The sequence below is a fragment of the Crotalus tigris genome, unplaced genomic scaffold, assembly GCF_016545835.1.
Source record: "Crotalus tigris isolate CLP2741 ecotype Arizona unplaced genomic scaffold, ASM1654583v1 scf7180000023598.3388751, whole genome shotgun sequence".
Classification (NCBI taxonomy): Eukaryota; Metazoa; Chordata; class Lepidosauria; order Squamata; family Viperidae; genus Crotalus; species Crotalus tigris.
Window position 1 is genome coordinate 777,292 of NW_024100068.1, and position 22,273 is coordinate 799,564.

The window sequence follows — 22,273 nt, forward strand, 5'->3', positions numbered from 1 at the left end:
TTCCGGACGAGCCCAACCAAGTCTTATGATCAGAGAGGGCACCAAATTTGGATCACTCCTGTATGTGACAGACTTAAAAAGTGGTTGAACTAGTACATGGAATGCTAATATCTAACAAAAGAAACTATTTTGGCAATTGTTATACTCTGGAAATTGCATAATTCATGTTCTGTCCCCTGAAAACAGTATTGTCACACCATTATACTTAGAAACTTTTCAGCAGAACATAGCTTGGAAGGATGAAACAGGATTATATAAATTACAATGCACTGGGAATATATAGGATTGGGGAGAAGGAAGATTTGAGTGGAAAAATCACTAAAAAAAATTAATGGGATGTGTAATTAGAATATATTTCATAACATGAAAAGAAAAAAAAACAGGAATGCCAGACTTATACATAATAAATAACCTTAATGCCACAATCTCATGGTAGATAAACAGTGTATAAATATGAGGATGTATTCATTATTCATGGAAAAATAAATTCCAATGAAAAATTCAGTGAAACTAAAATATTGATGCTAACATACAGCAAGCTTCCTACCCAGTCTTTTGAATTATATTATTATAATTATATAATTTATAGTAAATTATATACATTTATATACATTTCAAATCTGAAATAATAACTTTACTTTACAAATCAAGATTGAATGTCTTGACGAGGTCCATTTTATTCACGGAAATATTTTCTACCAAGAATCTTGGCATTCACAAACTATTTCAGTACAAATAAAGGAGGGATCGGAGGAAGACATGCTTTGCATGCTGCTTATTTTAAGCTGAATAATTTTTGACAATTTTGATACATTCAAATTTCAAGTATCCTTTAACCACTTATTGAAAAGCTATTGTCATATGCAACAAACAATATAGGTAGTCCTTTGACTTTTGACCACAATTTAACTCAACATTTCTGTTGCTAAGTGAAACAGTTGTTAAGTGAATTTTACAACTTTCTTTGCCACAGTTGTTAAGTGAATCACTGCAGTTGTTAAGTGAGTAGCATGGTTGTTAAGCAAATCCAATTGTTGGAATTGGGTATGTCTAGTTTAATGAGGAGAAGGACGAGGGGGGACATGATAGCAGTGTTCCAATATCTCAGGGGCTGCCACAAAGAAGAGGGAGTCAAGCTATTCTCCAAAGTACCTGAAGGCAGGACAAGAAGCAACTGATGGAAACTATTCAAAGAGAGAAGCAACCTAGAACTAAGGAGAAATTTCCAGTTAGAACAATTAATCAGTGGAACAACCTGCTTCCAGAAATTGTGAATGCTCCAACACTGGAAGTTTTTAAGAAGAGCCATTTGTCTGAGCATGGGGTTGGACTAGATCAGTGGTGGGATTCAGCCAGTTTGCAGGGGTTTGAACTGATAGCTAAATTTTGCTGCATTCCGAGAACTGGCTGCCTTCCAGAAGTCCAGTCTAGGCCTCGGAGACCTGGAGAGGGCCTCCCAGGCCTAGAATGGCCCACCGGAAGTGTGTGGATGCCACTTCTGGAAGTCCGTTCTAGGCCTCGGAGACCTCCCAGGCAAGAACAGCCCTCCAGAAGTGCATAGATGCCACTTCCGGAGGTCCACTTTAGGCCTGCACTGAATAAGAGAACCAGTTATTCAGGTATTTGAATTCCACCACTGGACTAGATGTCCCCCAAGGTCCTTTCCAACTTTATTATTATTATTATTATGGATTATCGCACAGTCAGTCAGATGTTCAGACTGGATTTGGCATTTTGTCTACCTATTGAGTCCTTAACAAGGACCTGGGATAGGCAGATGTGGATGTCTGATGGTATTACAGATATCGTCGCAGGATGGAAGAAGTTCCTAGTAAGGCCGCCTTTTGCAATTGATTAATGGCAAATTTGTCAATGCCAATGGTGTTCAAGTGGTGCTCCAGTTGTTTTGGGATTGCACCCAAGGCACCTATTACTGTATATGCCAGCGTATAAGGCGACTTCCGCAAGTGTTAAGATCGGTGCCAAAGACGGGGGTCGTCTTATACGCCAGAAATACTGGTAGTTTCCGGCGTATAAGATGACGTTCTAGGAATGTAACTCGGCGCCAAAGACGGGGGTCATCTTATATGCCGGGTCGCCTTGTACGCCGGCATATACGGGACTATTGGTACTACCCTTGCTTGCTTTTGGTACTACCCTTGCTTATTATTATTATTATTATTATTATTATTATTATTATTATTATTATTATTATTATTATTGATCATCGTACAGTCAGCCAGATGTTCAGACTGGATTTGGCATTTTGTTGTTGTTGTTGTTGTTGTTATTATTATTATTATTATTATTATTATTATTATTATTATTATTATTATTATTATTTACTTTCAGCAGCCTGTTAGACAAAAAAGCAGAGATCCACTTGTGTAAAAATCCTGAAATACTATAGGAATTTAGTTTTAAGAACAGTTTATCATGTACTACCTTTTCAGAAATCTAGGTAAATTACATCTACAGTTTTGCCTTGATCAAGACATGTAGTCCAAATATTTTTTACAAAGCATATAGTAGGGATGGAAGTCATTTTTGCTTAAACTGGGTTAAGTTCTGTTGTGAATATATATTATTAATTTTGCAATTACTGCAGGCTCCAAGTTTAATTTCCCAGTCTGATTTTTTTCAGATTTTTAAATTATTTTTATAAATTAGAAGACAAACATGCCTTATATACTTTACTCTTCCTATTTTTCTCATAACAACAACAGCAACACTATGAAATGAGTTGGGGTCAGAGAGAGTGACTGGTCCAAAGTCCTGCAGCTGGCTTTCATGGCTAAGATAGGAATCACAATATCCTAGTCTCTGGCCAGTGACCTTAATCATTAGATTATTGGGAATGCATATCTTTTCCAATGTTGTGCTAAGTTTATCCTTGGCATGAACAAATATCTTAGTAAGATGGGATTAACTTATTTTATTATGTTTTGAAATTATGCCTAATAAGAATTGAAGTTTCATTTCCAGTATTTCTGAGCATTTTTTTAACTTGTCCACCAAATACAGTAAAATATTTCTTCTATCTAGAATTTCCAGCATTTATTATCACATGATTTATCTAACCTGGCAATTATTGACAGAGCTGTATACCATCCTATATAATGTCTACAATATTCTCCTTTATTTTTGTTGTAGCAAAAATAACTAGCATTCCTACCTTACATTCTCCAAATTAATTTAAATATCATATTTAAAATAGAATTAGATTTAAAAGTATAGTCAATGGAAAGAAAATTTGCAATATTTTTCAGCACGAAAGAAGCAATGATTTATTAAATAGGAGTTAAACTACAAATTATTCTTTCTTTCTATTAGAACTTACCCTGCATTGTTGCTCTTGTTGTAAATTCCAATCAAATAAAAAAAATGAGCATTGGAGAATTACTACTCAGCTTTTCACAGTAATATAAATATATATTTTCTCATACTATATTCTCCAGAGGATGAGTGCTGCATATTTTGCCCTAGAGAAATGTTTGTTCATTTTTTTCTGTCTAAAAATAAGAGGATAATCCTAGGGAAATATTGAAACATCTCTATATAGAATCAATCTGCAGCTGAAGCAAGCAATGCCAGATGCGCTAATGGTAAACTGAAGCCAATTTACACATACCTGTGCGTCACTGGATTCCCTAATCCCTAATTGCTCGTAATTCTCTAATTGCTCATAATGTGTGTTTCTGCAACCAAAAGGGGGCATTCATTAAAACAATTGAAAGCCGCAACGGCACTTTCCTTGCTCTGAAAGTTGTGTCAGTGGAATACTATAGACTAAAGATTCAATCTTCAGTTTGGATGAATTCCTCTACCTGTGCAAGTTATCCCTTAATGATAGATAGATAGATAGATAGATAGATAGATAGATAGATAGATAGATAGACAGACAGATAGATAGATAGATAACATTTATTGTCATTTTTTACTGTTGGCACAATGGCACACATTAAAAATGAAATTTGGTTGCTTGCTCTCAAAGTGTACACATACATAACACACATTTAAACATACTATATACAACATATGTATAGACCTACACCCAGTGGTGGGATTCAAATTTGTGAACAATCGGTTCTCTGTGTAGATGCTACTTCTGGAAGTCCATTCTGGGCCTGGGAAACAAAAATTAGCTTCCGGTTCTGCTGAAGTGGTGCCAACCGGCTGAATCCCATCACTTCCATATGTTGAAATGAAAGGGGGAATCAGGATGGGCTTGTATTACTCAGCACTCTTCACTTGTTCTTTGGGGGAAAATCCAAAGACGGAATAAAATAAGAGGTTCTCTTCCAGGTCATATTAAGGATCCATTAAACTCAGCAATTTATCTCCATAGGTGTCAAAACTAAAAGGAGGAGATGAGTAGAAAGCCTTCTTGTTTTTCCACCTCCTTGCAAATCCTATCAACCATATTAACCATTAAGTAATACACTAGGCAAGTTTTGCATTCCTATTTATTTCCTTCTCTCCCCCCTCCCCTGCAACAGTTTAGAATTTCTCTGAATCTTTTGCAACACACCACTTCTCTTTAGGTTATGCTTCTTTAAGGTAGAAAAGGAGCTGCTTCTTAGTTTCTGGGCTAAAATGTAATATGCAAACCCAATGGATGGATATTAGTCAATCCTGAAAACATTTAACAGAAAATAGTGCATTGTTTAAAAAAAATGGAAGGGGATGATAATTTGAAAATGTGTAATTTGTGACTTTAATGAGCTGCCATCATGTAGAATGTCACAGATGGTTTGAAGTATTTCCTGCTACTCTTCAAATGCTGATAACTAGCTACCGGCAGAGAAACTAAATAACTTTGCCTTTGGCCTGCTGACAGGTGCTCCATCATTTGAAAAGTTTCATATTCTTCCAGGTATAAGACTTGGTCCCATTTAAGCTACCAAATGAACTATTTGTGCTGTTTCTTCTTTCAAAGCAGTGTGGATGCACTCTACTGCAAAGGGCAGGCCTCATTCAACCTTCTCCTTTGCTTTGGGTCATCTCAGTCATAAACTTTAGATAGTGTTTTCCACTCTGTCCATGCTAGAGAAAATCTTCACCTGCTGAATTTGTATGTATTCTGCTATTATCGGAAACAAAGGAGACAAAGGGGCACTGAGACTGTCTGAAAACTGCCCAAAACCTTTCCCAGCCTTCCCTTTCAGGTGTTCCATGGAGTCCTGTTAGAATTTCAAGAATCCAAACTTTCATTTAAAAATATTGTATTTAGAGCTCATGGTTGCCATGGTTTCCAAAGAAGAAATTGTCTAGAGTCAACTGTGGTTTCCATAAACACTACTCAGGATTCATGCTGACCCTTCTTTCTTGTTTCAAACCGGTGAGCATGACTGGAACAATGTATAGCTCTTTCAGAATGTCTCCCTTGAAGAGTGTAGTCAGACACAAAACATCCACTTATCAGAAAGCTTCCTGTAAAGTTGCATCTGTTCATCTGTTAATTTGTTCAGCTTCCTGGAAATTTTGATCTTTTTTCACCCCCTGGATAGTTGAATACACTTTTGATCAGAGCACTGAACTTTTACCACTTTCTTGTTCCAGTTTCTAAAACCATGTATGCCTTCTTTCCATTTGATTCTTATTTTTTTAATTAAAAAGAAAAAGAAAACTATATATTTTTAAAAAAAATATCAGATGGAATAGAGAGTCTGGCAGTGATCAAGGAATTTGTTGATAGGCTTGCTGGTCCCAGGAGATTCACACTGCAACTATAAATGAACAATAAAAGAGGAGTGATGCATATAGTTTTCCTGAAGTTCTATAGCTGATACAAAGAAACAGATTGGTATAATAGTGAAGGGTAGAAACTGGGAGACTGTAAATTCTAGTCCCTCCTTGCTTATAAGACTAGTTGGGTAACCTTGGGCCAGTTACTCTTTCTCAGTCTTAAGAACAAGGATGAAATGGCAAGCCAATTCTGAAAAACCTTGCAATGAAAACTATAGGGATTTGTCTGGCAGGAACTAGGAGTCAAAAACTGACTTGAATTCACATACACACAAACTCACATTTGGAAACAGGACATTAAGTAAGCTGGATCATTGCTTTGATTAAGCAGGACAGATATTGTGTATTTATAACACTTGTAAAATCTTTAAAAGTTTGGATTATTTTCCCCATTGTTGTTCTTGTTTTCTTCTTGTTGCTATTGATGCTTTCTAGCTGTTTCTTTCTAGCCTTGCATGATCTGAATATGCTTTACTTCCATCAGGGCACATACTGGCGTGTTTACATTTCTGTTAACTGTTGTGTGATGGATTGGAACATGAGCAGGGTGACTTATTTCATGTCTATGGTGTCACTTATACTTGTACTTGCATGGGCAGAGATCAATGGGCAAATTATATAATTGCCCTCCCAGAGTCTTTAGATCTTGAGTTAGACCTTGTACTGTATACCATTTTTAACTTAAGCATTTTTGCTGTCGATTGTGATTGCAAATACAACTCTTAACACATTGATTTAAATGCTTTCATTATTTTCCCCCACTCTAAAAAGAGGTTAATTGCAACTCAATAGACCTATGCTAATGTTTTATTAAGAAGAGAGTAAGTCACGACTGCCTTTTTGGCAAAGCAAATCTGCAAATAATAAGGCAATAAGACAAAACCTGTATCAGCCTTGAAATAGCAAAGCAATCTTTAAGGCACTGCCTTAGAATAGAGAGAAACTGAACTCCGCACTTCCCAATGAGGAGATGCTGAAAATACTCCAAAAAAAAAGGAATGGAGATCACAATCTTTGGAAGAGATCAAATTATTTTGGCCCTGTAGCCAAGGGTAGCTCAAGATAATCTGTCACCTGAATCAGGTCATGCTCCTTATGGTCCACTTTCTTGTAGGCATAATTATAATACTCCCATTTATTTCTGGCCTTCAGGCCTCTGAACATCTCTTAAGGGACCTCTTAGAGCAGCAGAAGAATTTGAAACATATAGAATCACTGCTGCTCCAGATGTTGGAAGCATTGGCTCAATTCCCCACTTATCTCAATCTGTTTCATTGGGCCATGGAAGGGCCGGTCTTATCTTCTGAATGACAAAATATAGTTTATGCAAAATGTTATGTTTCAGCTTCCATCTTGCAGCCTTAGCTTATTATAGAGAGAAATGAGAATCTTCTGTACTCGTCCATCACTACTAGTCAGGTTGCCAAAGATTTTCAGCAACATCTGGGTATCTGTTGGTTCTTCACCTCTGTTTTAGAGTGTCTTAGAATGAGCACCGCAAATTTGCTTCTCTTCTGTACAAAAATGCTGCACTGTGTTTTGGTCAGATTTGCAGCTGCCAATCTCACTTAATGCTGCCCATTATTAGAAAGCTGGTTGTTTAATTTATGACTCCAAAGGAGAAAGTTTGATGTCCAAAGTAAACACAAAACTGTTTTATACCTCAAAGTGATGTTTTTTTATTTGCAGGTTGTTTACCCTAATGGTCTCTCTCTCTCTCTCTCTCTCTCTCTCTCTCTCTCTCTCTCTCTCTCTCTCTCTCTCTCTCTCTCTCTCTCTCTCTGTGGGGGAATGCATGATAGCATTTAATTGAAAAAGAGAGGTTTCTGAATTTGAATTCAGAGTGCCTCTGCTTCTTAATTTTTTGATCTATCTAATCTCTTCCCACTCTCCCTTTCGTATTTTCATTAGCTAAAAGAGGAAGAGAATATTTATTTTATTTATTTTGTTACATTTATTTGCCACCTATCCTGCTGTAGGGCTACTCTAGGTGGCTTACAATAACAAAAAGGAAGAAAAATGAAAGGCATGTAAACAGAACAGAAGTAAAATAATAGAAAAATAAAATGAACAATGACTAATTCACAATGGGAATAAATACAGGGAGGTGGTATATAGTACAGGTAGTCCTTGACTTACAATTTACAAAAGTTTGAAGTTACAACGGCACTGAAAAAAGTGACTTATGACCATTTTTTATATTTATGACCATTGCAGCATTTGGTCACATGATCAACATTCAGATGCTTGGCAACTGACTCACATTTATGACCGTTGCAGTGTCTCGGGGTCACGTGATCACCTTTTGCAACCTTCTAACAAACAAATTCAATGGGAAAACTAGATTCACTTAACAACCGTATTACTAATTTAACAACTGCAGTGATTCACTTAACAACTGTGGCAAGAAAGGTTGTAAAATGGAGCAAAATTCACTTAAAAATATTTCATTTAGCAACAAAAATTTTGGGCTCAGTTGTGGTTGTAAGTCGAGGACTAACTATATGCTCAAGGAGCTCTGGAAGGGGAAAATATAGACTGAGAAAATTGAATACTTACTTTCTCAGATACAGGTCTGGCTCAATTTGGGCTGCTTCTCTTCCCACCCATACTACTATTTCTGTATAAACATGGACAATGCAATGTCAGGCATTGGTCATGTTGTAAGGGCTCCAGGTTAGGTAGATGAGGAAAGGAAGGCCAAAGGGATAGTTGTAGTCAGAATAACACACATGGTGTACAATCAATAATAGTCTGTCCCAATTGACAAGATGCATGATCTGATGCACAACTTTGCTACAAGGGCTTTTTATGACTTGCTTGTTTTGAGACTTAATCAAAAGGGTTATGCTGAAGCTTATCAAAAGCAAATGCCATAGTCTTTCCTGAGCTTCTGAACATCCTTGAGGAAAAGTTAATTTTTCTAGGGGTGACCGGTTCAATTCAACATTGCTTCAGGTCATCACATTCAACAGCCAGATTGAACTGATTTAGTTTAGATTATTGAATTAATTAGGAAAAAGTGGCAATTCAATTAGCTATCAGACTAACTTTTGAATCAAGTATTCTCACTGTGCATACTTTTCTAAAGCTCCTGAAATTTACTTTCTCAATTGTATGTTTTAGTTTGTTTAGAATACCAGAATTTCTGGATTTTTGTTTGAAAACATATTGCCATATATGATCCAATGCTTTCTCATGTAATATTTGTTTATATACACTATTTTGAAAATAATTTTAAAGGGAAATTTATTTAATACTTTTAGTCTCCTGATTTCAAATCTGAATGTGATTTCAGTTTCTGGAACCCTTAAAATGTACATTCTCAAAATAGTCTAAACTCACTTACCAGTCCTGGATAAATACAAATAATGTCTAGCTTGCTTAACTTAATTGGAGTCCTTGCTATTTCCAAGATTTCATATCAGACAGACCAGGAAGTCAATTATTTCTTCCCCATGTATTATCCTTTCCTGTTTAGATTTTTAAATGACTCAGTTGGGATACTCCATAAGTGGGGACCATGTATGTGGTAGATCTGTGTCCATGGATCTTTCCATGGATACAGGTGTAACTTGGAAAACCCTTTTCCCAAAGCTTCATTCCATCCTAACTTCCTTTGTATAGCTGTCAATGTGAAAGATTAAAATTACTTTGGAAGAAGGAAAATAATTTATAAAAGTTCACAATATTTTGTTTCAGTTAAACTTGAGCATCTCTGTTTTTTCTTCAACAGATTTCTTCAGCATTTTCCTGACTCCTCTTTGCATCCATAAACTATGTATGCAGTGTCATTGAAAAGGCACTCTATTTTGGAATAGTCAGATATAATCTTAATCTAATGAAAAATCAGTGTTGAGGAAAAAGCAACACCACAAACTGACCCTAGAATTTATTGTCTATTATAGCGTGTGATCCAATAAATAGGAGTAAGAGGGAAATTCAAAATGCTGAAATCTTTCTTGGGTTGCTGTTACTTTTTGTCTTCTAACTGATTAGCTTTACTGCCTCAACATTATCAAGCTATCTGATAATTCTTCTGATCTGAAGGCCTGAGGTTATTGTCTAGAAAAAGGATATAATTTCAAGCTGTCTGATTATCAGAAAACAGTAGATGGTTCCCGAAGCACTGAAATAAATAAAAGGAAACTGACTGGTTTTCTTTGTGCTAGATTAAACTTTTTGTTCATAGTTCATAAACAGGATATTCAGATAAGCAACCAATGGAAGGGCATGTCTTATATTCTCCCTAGCTCCTGAGAGTAATGGAACAGCCGGCCTTCTTGAGTGGTGGTTGCTCCGTCACTGGAGGTTTCCATGCAAAGGCTGGATTGCCATTTGTCCTGGATGGTGTGTTCTGGACATAGGGTCGAAATATAAGAACTCCCAGATCTCTTCCAACCTTATGATTCTATGTTAAAGTTTGGGAGTCAGGATGATATAATGGCAAATTGCTCTATCAAATTTTGTCATGCACAGTATTTTACTTTCATTAGCCTAAATCAGGGGTAGGCAACCTTGGCTCTTTTATGACTTGTGGACTTCAACTCCTAGAATTCCCGAGCCAGCATAGCTGGCTCAGGAATTCTGAAAGTTGAAGTCCACAAGTCATAAAAGAGCCAAGGTTGCCTACCCCTGGCCTAAATGAACAAGAAAGGCTGGAAACATAGTCCTTCCCTCCATGTCCTGTCAAACCACTGCACAAGAAATGAATTCCAGAATGGCTCATTGATTTGAAAGAGCATATAAATGAGCACAATTGGCTTCTGACTAGAAGAAGGAGGGGAGAGAGAGAGGGGAAGATTTTCCTTTCAAGGCTAGGATGAGTCCATGCTTCTGCATTTGCTAATCAAAATGAGGTCAAATTGATGCCACCTTCTGAGCATCTTACTGCAAAAGGTCTGGAACAATGATTTTGAGCAGCTAAAATGTTAAATGAGGAAATGTTTTTTTTTCTTGAACATATTAACTGTGCCAACAGCTCTGTACCACTGAGATGGAAGAGCCTTGGGGCTAACAGCTGCTATTCAATAGCAGCTGAACAGAGGAAGTACCCCTTAGTGTAGTGTTCTGAGTGTGGAGAACAGAATATCCTTTAATGGTGTCCAATTTTTATTGGCTGAATGGGTTAGTTTGCTTAATTAAACTAGTTTGAATTTCTTAACAAAGATGTATACTATTAAATAGACTGTATATTATATGTTTAAATATGTTTCTAACAAGATTAAAAACAATAAAATATAAGAAAAAAAGTTAAAAAGTTGTAACAAAGAAAGAAAAGAGAAAAAAGAAAGGAAAGGCCAAAAAGGAAAGGAAAGAAAAAAAGATTATAAGGAAGTGGCTTCCAATTTTTTGGACAGCAGTTATAAATGCATTTACATTGTACCCTCTCTAAGGTTACCTTATAATTTTCTACTTCTGTAAACTACCCCTTTTAATATTCAAATCTACAAATCAGAAATCAATTCTTTTTCTCCAACAAGAAGTCATTAAGGGGCTTCCAACCACTAATACATGTAATATTTGAATCTTTCTTTAAGCAAACAAGCTGATTTTGCTATCTCTACTAGTTCCATCATCTTCATCAACAATTCCCCCATTGTGAGTATGTCAGTCTTTGTCTGTCATTAGTCCCCAAGAGAATAGTTCTGTTTTCAGTTGAATCTTAGTCTTTAACATTTGTTTGAATCAATGTAAGTATTTGAACCCAAGATTTTCTGGTTTTTTTTTTAGAAGTTCAGACATGATAAAATGACCCTTTCATGTTGCCCACGTTTCCAACATAAATTTGAAGTACACGTACACATTCTGGATAATTTTTTGGGAAGTCATATACCAACGTTACATACTTTTGTAGAAATTCTTTTTTAAGTTATAAGAATTAAGAATTTCAGTCCTTTCAACCACTTTTTCCACTGTTCCAACAATATGTTATGTCAAAATTCTTAGCCTATTTTATCATACATTCTTTCACTTGTTCTTCCTCTATTTTACATTTCAACAAGGATTTATAGGTTTTGGCAATTGTATGTTTATCATTTGCACATAATTTGTCTTTAAAATTCTGTCCTTTGTTGTTCAATTCCAAATGTCCTGTTATCTGCCTTGAATCTTTCTATTATTTCCATTATACAAAACCAATGAAAATTAAATCCCTCTGCAGCCCATTGTTCTCCTGATTTCATCTTATATTCACCATACTCTTGTTCTAACAACTTAAATTGTTAACCATTACCTACTTTTTTATTAAATACTTTTCTTCTTTCATTTTTATTTCATCTAACATTGCTTGTGTTTTCTCTTTCTTTTTTTTGAGTTTGCTATTATGCTGTATAAAATGTCTGCTTATAAAAGCTTTACTTGCATCCTAAACCATTCTTATATCTATGTCTGTATTAAGATTATTCTCAAAAATTATTTCAAGTTCTTTTTGCAATCTTCCATTTCTGTTTCTTTCTGCAACCATCTTCCATTTAATCTCCATAAGGAACAAGGTGGACCTGCAATAAAATGTTGTAGCATATTTTCATCTCTCAATAAGACGATTCTGCAGGATCTGTCCAGCCAACAGTATTTGGTCTAGTAGTTTAAGCATCGGGCTAGAAACTAGGAGACTGTGAATTATAGTCCTGTCTTAGTCATGAGACCTTGAGCCAGTCACTCTCTCTCAGCCCAACACACCTCACAGGGTTGTTGTTGTTGTGGAGAAAATAGGAGAAGGAAAAAGTATTAGGTATGCTTGCCACTTTGAGTTATTTATAAAAATAATAGAGGCAGGATTAAAAAAAAATCTTAACCATAAATGTTTGCTAGCATGTCATGTCATTTCTCTCAACATACTTCTCAGTGTCAGTATACTGAGTCTTTCTCCATTCTCGTTGAGACTTGGAGATAAATATAGAGATACAGTATATTCTCTCACTCCTTTATTCACCGACTCATTTGCTTACTCAGGCACTTTCACACATACACCTTTATTGAAAACTTTAGGGTTTCCCTGAGTATGCTGATGTCTCTCACTTGTTTCTCCATGTCCCATTTTTCACTAACAATCATCATGATTAGTTTAGTGGGTCATGTCCAAAAATTCTACTTTTTATTCCACAAGTCAATATGAGTGAACATGGTGACACCAGCCGGAATTTCATTTTCCATTAAGCTATAAAGAATGGTTTAAAACCACAGTGATTAGGTTCATGCATTGCACAAAGCTAAAATCAGACATGACATATAGGTTCAGTATATAAGCTCATCCAAAATACAATGCACACAGATATGGGGAAAAAAAGATATGCAGGATGGATGGATATACAGCTCTATTCAGTGCAATGCAGTATTATCTATTATGCTTTATCTGCCTATTATTGTATGTACTTGGTTTAATTACACATCAGTTATATAATTCATCTGCTGGTTTCATCTTTGTCTAATAAAAATTTGGCAGTAATACTTGCAAACACTGTTGTTACTTATCTTCAATACCAAGTGAATGCTTTTCATGTTGAAAATGGATGTTGAGATCTATTAGAAGCATTGCTACATTGATAGGCTGCAGACTTAGTGCAGCATTTTTCATGCAGATACATAATAGGAATTGTTTTCTTCAATATGTCAACTTAAACAGAAACATTGCCTAAGCACTGAAAGATTAAAGAAAAGGGGCAATATGAAGGCCTATTCTGTCATTCCATATACAAACAGCACGAAGTAAAATGTTAAAAGCTTTAATCTGATCACTACCCAGATTAATGATCTAAACTTCTGGGAATAAATCTTGTCTGACCAACCGACCATCTGTCGTCAAAAATTCAAAATAGCTGACTAAGCCGAGATAATTCAGACAAATGGAGAAGTCATAGACAGCATACAGTATTGTGCTAGAATTACTGGTTATCTTCTTGTTCCTGAAATGCAAGGCTGATTTGAGAAAAGGAGGTATTTCTACATGAAGATCTTATAACTGTATTTTACATCAAATCTACTTATGTGTTCTACTTGGGGCTGACCTTGAAAAGCATTCAGAAGCTTTAGCTCACCTAGAATGCAGCGGCATCCACAGTTTTGGATGCACCACTGTACCCCAATGTAGCACTGCTGTTATGTGAACTGCACAGACTTCCATTAAGTTTCTGGGTGCAATTCAAGGTGTTTAAAACCCTATGTGGCATGACCCCCTTTCCCCAGTAATTTCTATCTACTCACCAGATCTGGCAAAATGTGCATGCTCCAAGCACCATCAGTAAAACAGTGACATTTTGCCAATCCTTGGAATCATGCCTTCTCTTTCACAGTGTCTGCCTGAATGATAGACAACCTTTCTTTACTGGCCTTATTGGCCTTTTGCAAAGCTGTGAAGACCTGGCTCTTCCCCCAGGTGTTGAGGTTGGGAAGTTACCATGGGGCTCTAGTATGGGTGTACATGATTGGTAGTTTTGTGGTTTATTGAGTCACAGTATGATTTTATTTGTTTTTATTTTAGTGTAATGGAATTCTTTGTTTTTATCTTGTACACTACCTACAATTTCTTGGATAGATGGGTTTTGTATACATTGGATGGATGGATGGACCGAGAGATAGATAGAAATCACCCACAGAATGGCTTATATTGTCTCAGAAGCTAATTTTGCATTGTTATTGAGCTAGGACACTTTTCCAACTTTAAGATCCTCTATCTGAAAAGTAAATCTTAGTGCTTAACACTCTTTTGATGTTCTGCCAATAACAACACATGATATAATTTAAAAGAAACCAATTGTTTTCACCTTTATTTTGTTTTCCAAGTCCAGATAATACTTGATGATGGAGAATATTACTGTATTACAGTACTTAAATATTTAAGTATTTAGGCCTGTTTTCATCTCAGCCTTTTGTATGTACAGTAGGTACCAAAGTATTGTTGCCTCCTCTAATACTTGGGACAACTTTCTAAAGCCTTGTAAAATTAAAGTTACATTTGAATTACTCTTGACACCAGATATTTTCATGGCACTTTAACAATGTTTTCCTTACAACAATACAGAAATAATTTGCTATTGTCTTCTTCCAGAGAGTATTCCTCCCCCTAATCTTCCCAGTGTATGCTATAGCCTGGATATTTCCTGATGATATATCATCTAAACACTGCTCAATGACCCTATTTGGCTTTTTTAAAAATCAGTGAAAAGTGTCCTTGGTATACTACTATTTGGACTTAACACTTTGTAAATAATACCCCAAATTCCATGAATTCTAGAGTTCAGTCAAGAAAAATGTCTGTATAGAAAGAAATCTGATTGGGATAGATTGATGAACCACTATTTAATGTTATAGAAACATGCTTTGAGGGAACCTCTTTAAAGTTTCCCCTCTGCTCAACTCTGGTGCAAATACTAGAAGATTAGGAGTATTTGCTTTCATTTCAACAATGATAATATACAGTGAATAAAAATGGCAGGACTGGGGGGGATAGCAGATGAAACCAAAACTGGGGGTGGGGGGGTGAAACATGAACATTTGAGATGTAAGGAGACCTTTTTGTTAGCAAAAGTAAAGAGGACTTAAAAGAGTTCATTATGAACACAAACATGGGAAAATTTGTGTTAATTATTAAGAAGACAATCAACTTGCATGGTTCCTGAACTTACAGTTAAAGCTGAAGAAGTGATGAGGGCAGAGAGTTTTATATTCTTGAGCTCTAGAATACATAAGTGGAGAAGCAGAGATGAGATGATCCTACATAATAGTCAATGACAAATTATATAAGATAATGATGGATTAGATCAGAATTGTAAAGATAGCGGTCTTTCCAGAAGTAACGTACAACAGTGGGAGCTGGACACTAACAAAAATCAAGAGAAAAAAGATAGATGATAGTGAATTATGGATGCAGAGATAGCAAATTGCAGGAAGAATCAATCAATTAGTGCTGAACTAAATAAAGGCAGATTGCTCCCCAGAGGTGATGATCAGCAAGGAAAAACTCACATTTTGGGGCATGTGATTGACTAGAAAAGCATATTATTGACTAGAAGAAAAAACTTGGCAAAGTTGGAAAAAATAGAACATAGAATAACAGAGTTGGAAGGGACCTTGGAGGTCTTCTAGTCCAACCCCCTACTCGAGCAGGAGACCCTATACCATTTCCGACAAATGGCTGTCCAGTCTCTTTTTGAAAGCCTCTAGTGATGGAGCACCCACCACTTCTGGAGGAGCACCCACAACTTCTGGAGGCAAGCCATTCCATTGGTTGATTGCTTTCACTGTTAGGAAATTTCTCCTTATTCTAACTTGCTTCTCTCCTTGGTTAGTTTCCATCCATTGTTTCTTGTCTTGCTTTCTTTTTTTTTTTTTTTTAATTGAAATTTTTCAAAAATTTTACAAATAAACATCCCCCACCCTCCCAAACCACCCCACCCTCCCCCCCGACTTCCCAGAACTGAATATAGGATTATTTAACAAATTTTAAAAAATAACGTTTACAATTTATAAGATAATTAATAAAAATAATAAAAGTCATAATAATAATATATATAATAATATATATAATAATAATATGCATAACATAAGCTTTAAAATGAATAATATATACTAAAAAAGAAAGAAAAAAAAAGGGAAAAGAAAAGAGAGAGAGAAAGAAAAAAGAAAAAAGTAGACGAAAAATAGAACATATATATAAAAAAATATATATATAAGTAATAATACGTAAAGAAAAAAGGAAGAAAGAAAGAAGGAAAAAACAATCATTACAAGTTATAAAAAAGCTAAATGGTATTTTTCCATATCCAAATTATATTGTATGAAATTTATCCATTTTTCCCATACTGCAAAGAATTTCTCTTGAGATTGCTCCTTTAAAAAAGCCGAAATCTTTGCCATTTCTGCCAGATACGAAACTTTGTGAAACCACTCTTGCAAAGTAGGCAAGGATTCCTTCTTCCAATATTGCCCTATTAACAGCCTAGCGGCTGTAATCAAATTTAACATCAATATAACCTCCTTAGCATCACAATCAGTAACAATACCTAGTAAAAATAATTGCGGAGTAAATTTTACCCTCCGTTTAAAAATTCTTTGGATATTCCACCATATCTTAATCCAAAAAGCTTTTATATGCTTACACGTCCACCAAGTATGATAATAAGTAGCATCCAAATGTCCACATCTCCAGCATTTCGGCTGCAGATTAGGGTACATAATGGACATTTTCTTTGGATCAAGGTGCCATCTATAAAACATCTTATAAAAATTCTCTCTTAAATTTTGCGCTTGTGTGAATTTAACATTTCTTATCCAAATAAGTTCCCAGTATCCATTGAAATCGTTTCACCAATATTCTGTGCCCATTTAATCATACAATCTTTAACTAATTCAGGTTCTGAGTCCAATTCCACTAAAACCCCATAAACTCTCTTAATATGGGTTGGCCTTTGATCTCTTACTTGTTTTAAAAGAGCTTCATCTTCTCTAAGCCAGCCCATTTTACAATCCATCTTCCATCTGTCCACTATTTGTCTGTATTGGAACCATGAATAAATTAAATTTTCATGCGTTAATTCTTCCAAAGATTTTAACTGCCAATCTTGGCCATCCCATCTAAGTAACTGTGCATAAGAGACCATATCCATATTAACCCCTTTCCTTATGCCTTCTATGGCATGCCGAGGTATAGCCCATAATGGTATTTTGAAGTCACTTTTATAATACTTTCTCCACACTCTAAGCAAAGAGATTCTTATAATATGAGACTTAAAAACCCAATCCACTTTTTTATTAAATATTAAATAGGCATGCCATCCAAAAAGTAAGTCCCAACCTTCCAAATGAAGTATTTCTATATTTGTTAAATTCACCCAGTCGCTGATCAATGTTAATACTACAGCATCATAATACAATTTCATATTTGGTACCTTGAGTCCTCCTCTCTCACGAAAATCTTGCATTATTTTAAGTTTCACCCTTGGTTTTTTCCCTGCCCAAACAAATTTATTAATACCTTTTTGCCATTCATCTAAATTACGTTCATTCTTTAAAATAGGTAACATTTGAAACAAAAAAATAAACTTTGGCAGGACATTCATTTTGATAACTGCAATTCTACCCATAAGGGATAACTGTAGATTGTTCCAGTTTTTTAAATCCTTCTGTACCTCCATCCACAGCTTTTCATAATTATTTTTATACAGTTTTGCATTAGAAGCAGATAATGTGACCCCCAAATATTTTACCTTATCAACAATTTCAAAATCTGTTAAGTTAACTAAAACCTGTTTATCACCATTAGTCATATTTTTAGCTAATATTTTGGTCTTATTATTATTAATTTTAAAACCAGAAACACATCCATATTGTTGAATCAATTGTAATAATTTTACCACCGAACAGGTAGGTTGAGACAGAGTAACAACCAAGTCATCTGCAAAGGCTCTTAATTTATATTCTTTTTTATTAATTTCTATTCCTTTTATTTCTTGAGACTCCCGAATTTTAATCAACAAAATTTCCAGTGTTAAAACAAACAATAACGGAGATAACGGGCATCCCTGTCTTATTCCTTTTTCTATTACAAAAGCCTCTGACAAACCCCCATTTACAATAAGTTGAGCAGTCTGTTTTTGATATATATTAGATAATACTTGTAATATATTTTGTCCAAAATTCATCTCCTTAATTAAACATAACATAAACTGCCAATTCATTTGGTCAAAGGCTTTTTCAGCATCCAAAAATATCAGGCCTGCAGAGACTTGGTTATTCTTTTCTAGATACTCTAATAAGTTAATAATTTGTCTAACATTATTTTTCATATACCTTCCGGTTATAAAACCCGATTGATCCTTATGTATAAACTGCTGCAAGATCCCCATAAACCTATTAGCTAAAATTTTTGCAAAGATTTTATAATCCACGTTTAAAAGAGATATAGGCCTGTAATTTTTAGGCAATGTAAGATCCTGATTATCTTTTGGAATCAATGATATAAATGCATTACGCCAAGATGGAGGGATCTCTAAACCCTGTAATAAGTTATTAAACAATTCACACAATGGTTGAGTCATCTCTTCTACTAAAGTTTTGTAATAGATAGATGTCAACCCATCCGTACCCGGCGCTTTGCCCAATTTCAATTGTTTAATAGCTGTAACAATTTCTTCTTTAGTAATTAAGCCATTAATCTCTTTTTCCTGATCTTCTGTTAATTTAGGAAAGTTAACTTTACCTAAATAATTGTTTATATCTGTAATTTGAATATTGGCACTCTTATATAATTTTTGATAGTATTCTAAAAAGGATTTCTTAATCAATTCTTTCTGATAAACCAATTTACCATTATAATTTATTTTATCTATATTCCTCTGTTTCTGTTTCTTTCTTAACTGATAAGCCAGCCATCTCCCTGGTTTATTAGCATTACAAAATATATTTTGTTTCATAAATAATAAATTGGTTGCAGCTTGATCAGCCATCAACATATTAAATTGTGTTTTTAACAGTTTTAAAGCTCCTTTCACCTTTTCGTCTAAAGGATTTGAAATTAAAAGTTTCTCTTTTAATTTAATCTCCTCTTCTAAATCTTTACGTTTCTGAGTCTGTTTCTGTCTATGCGAGTTATTCATTTTTATCAAGATACCACGCATAAAAGCTTTACTTGCATCCCACACCATTGACATTGATGTTCCCTTATTCATATTTAAAGCAAAATATTCCTTTAAACATTCCTTTAATTTATGAACATTTTTTTCTTGTTTGAATAAATTCTCATTCACCCTCCAGGATCTCCTGTCTTCTTTCTCAGCAAACACTTCCATCCATACTGGACTATGGTCAGACAATGTCCTAAGAAAAATTTTTACATTCTTCACCCTGTTGTATAAGTCTGTTGTAATCAAAAAGAAATCAATTCTTGAAAGAGATTGGTGTCTGTCTGAGAAGAAGGTAAAGTCCCTTTCTTCTTGATTACGTTCACGCCAATAGTCCCTCAATTCCCAATCTTCTTTCATGTCAAAGAAGGCTTTAGGTAGTTTAGCCTGTTTAAAAAAGGTAGAAGAGCCTTTTTTGTCCTTTTGTATGTCTAAGACACCATTCCAGTCTCCCATTAAAATCACAGATCTATAGTCCAACAAAGTTATTTTCTGATGTAGCAACCTATAGAATTGCTCCTGTTGCTGGTTTGGTGCATACAACCCCACAATAAGAATTTTCTTGCCATATAAACCAAGTTCAAGCATAACATATCTTCCATGAGGATCTGATTCTAACAGGGTAGCAGATAAGTTCTGTTTAACATAAATTACCACACCCCCTTTTTTCCCAGGGGCGGGAGATACAAAATGAGATCCCAAACGAGGATTGTTTAAGTATTTTTGGTCTTTAGATGTAATATGAGTTTCTTGCAAACAAATAACATCATTGTTGTGTTGTTTCAAATAATGGTAGATTTTTTTTCTCTTTTGAGGAATATTTAATCCATTAACATTCCAGGTCAGGAGCTTTGCCATCTCCCTTGGCCTTAAGCCTGGAGAAGATCCCCTCAAATTCTGCTACTGAAGAATATGTTGCAGAGCTTTTGGGTCTTGCTCCTACTTAAGTCTTGTCTTGCTTTCTGATGCTTTGGAAGACAATGGAAAAGGTGGCTGGATTAGATCAAAAAGACTATGGAATGTCCTTGGAATGGTTATTACTGGAGATAAGTGAAAGTGATAAGCATCTGTATTCAGTCAAGGCTGAACATGATGGGGCTTAACTAACTAGATCCACTTATATAGTTGTATGTTTATATTTTTTGCCTGCAGTTTTGAGGTTTTTTTTTTTAAAAAAAGTGTTATTTTTATTATACTATCTCCTATTTAGTGAGAATAATTTTGGACTGCTACATTTGTTATATATAAAATGAAGAAAAATGTTGGATATATTGTCACAAACTACTATTCATGTATACACACATTCAACTAGTTCTGTATTTCAATAATACCAAATTGTTCAGAGCCAAATTTGAACAATATATCTTTTGTCACTTCACAAATATTTTAATCATCACCAAATGGTAATTGTAATTGACTATTATAGCCCTAAATATTCTGTGTTGAACTGCATGAATAATATCTGAATAACATCATCAACACTGTAAACTGTTATGCTTTTTTGTTCCTAAATGATACGTGAGTCATGGTCATTCATGGACCAAAACATTTTTCCCCCTTTCCTCAGGCTGGACAAAGTTTGCCCGTTTGACGCGAGCTCTGACAAACAGCCGGAGTGTTCTGCAGCAGCTAACTCCCATGAACAAAGCTGAGGTGATCCATAAGCACTCTCGGTTAGCTGAAGTAAGTGTTTATTGTCGCATAAAAGGAAAGTGTTACCTTTTATGATTGTGGGATCTAGTACCATGTAAACACCCTAGAAAAAAATATTGTGGTACAAAGGGCTTAAGGAAGGAGACAATGAATGGTTGGGGAGAATGGAACAGGAATATCATAGTAATACTCAAGTTGTCCTGAACTATCATTAATTTATTTGGTTTATATAGCCACCCATCTCACAGAGGTTATTCTGGGCAACTTGCAAGAATTAAAACATTGAATAACTCTCCATATATAATCCCTGACATTCAAGGACAGACAATAAAAATACAAAAATAAAAGCTTCTAACTACCTAATCCAAATGCCTGGGGAAATTAGATTTTCAAAATTGGGGTCATCTGAAACTCTACGTTGATAGTGTTCCACAGGGCAAGGGCTATCACTGAGAAGGCATAACTCTTAGATCCAACAATAGAATATTTTTTTATAGCTGCCCCCTAGAGCATGCCCTCTCTACTAAATCTGTTGGGGTAAGTAGAAACAGTTGGAGGAAGGCAGCCACACAAGTAGCCTGACCCTAGGTGATGGAGAGCTTTTTAAGTGATGAGTGGCACCTTGAATTATACTGGCAAGCCTACTGTGAACCAATGTAAATCACAGAGTAGTCGTGTTGCATGGGTGTAATGAAGAATTCCAAAAATTGCCTGCATCTCTGGAATTGGGTATGAGTAAGCCTAGATTTTTTTCATTTTAATTCGCCTATAATTTATTTTATCTGTTCTGAAGTGCATAAGTTTGCTTGTCACTGAATTGTTCTAATATCTATGTATCTTTTGTTGAAGGTTCTCCAGCTGGGTTCTGATATCCTTCCACAATATAAGCAAGAAGCCCCAAAGACTCCACCACATATAATTTTACACTACTGTGCTTTTAAGACCACTTGGGACTGGGTCATCTTAATTCTCACCTTCTACACAGCCATCATGGTTCCTTACAACGTTTCCTTCAAAACAAAGCAGAACAACATTGCTTGGTTGGTCCTGGATAGTGTGGTAGATGTTATTTTTCTGGTGGATATAGTTTTGAATTTTCATACTACCTTTGTTGGACCTGGTGGAGAGGTAATATCTGATCCCAAACTCATCAGGATGAATTACCTGAAAACCTGGTTTGTGATAGACCTCTTGTCATGTTTACCTTATGACATCATCAATGCCTTTGAGAATGTAGATGAGGTAAGCAATATCAC

General features: G+C 35.3%; 1 protein-coding gene across 1 annotated transcript in view; it reads left to right on the top strand.

The window, feature by feature from the left end:
• The window catches only part of KCNH5 (potassium voltage-gated channel subfamily H member 5), a 201,794-nt gene that overhangs the window by 38,008 nt on the left and 141,513 nt on the right, over window positions 1-22,273 (top strand). The window contains exons 5-6 of the mRNA XM_039319543.1: window positions 20,932-21,047; window positions 21,867-22,259. Coding sequence (XP_039175477.1) covers window positions 20,932-21,047; window positions 21,867-22,259 — 509 coding nt within the window. The remainder of the gene's footprint in view (window positions 1-20,931; window positions 21,048-21,866; window positions 22,260-22,273) is intronic.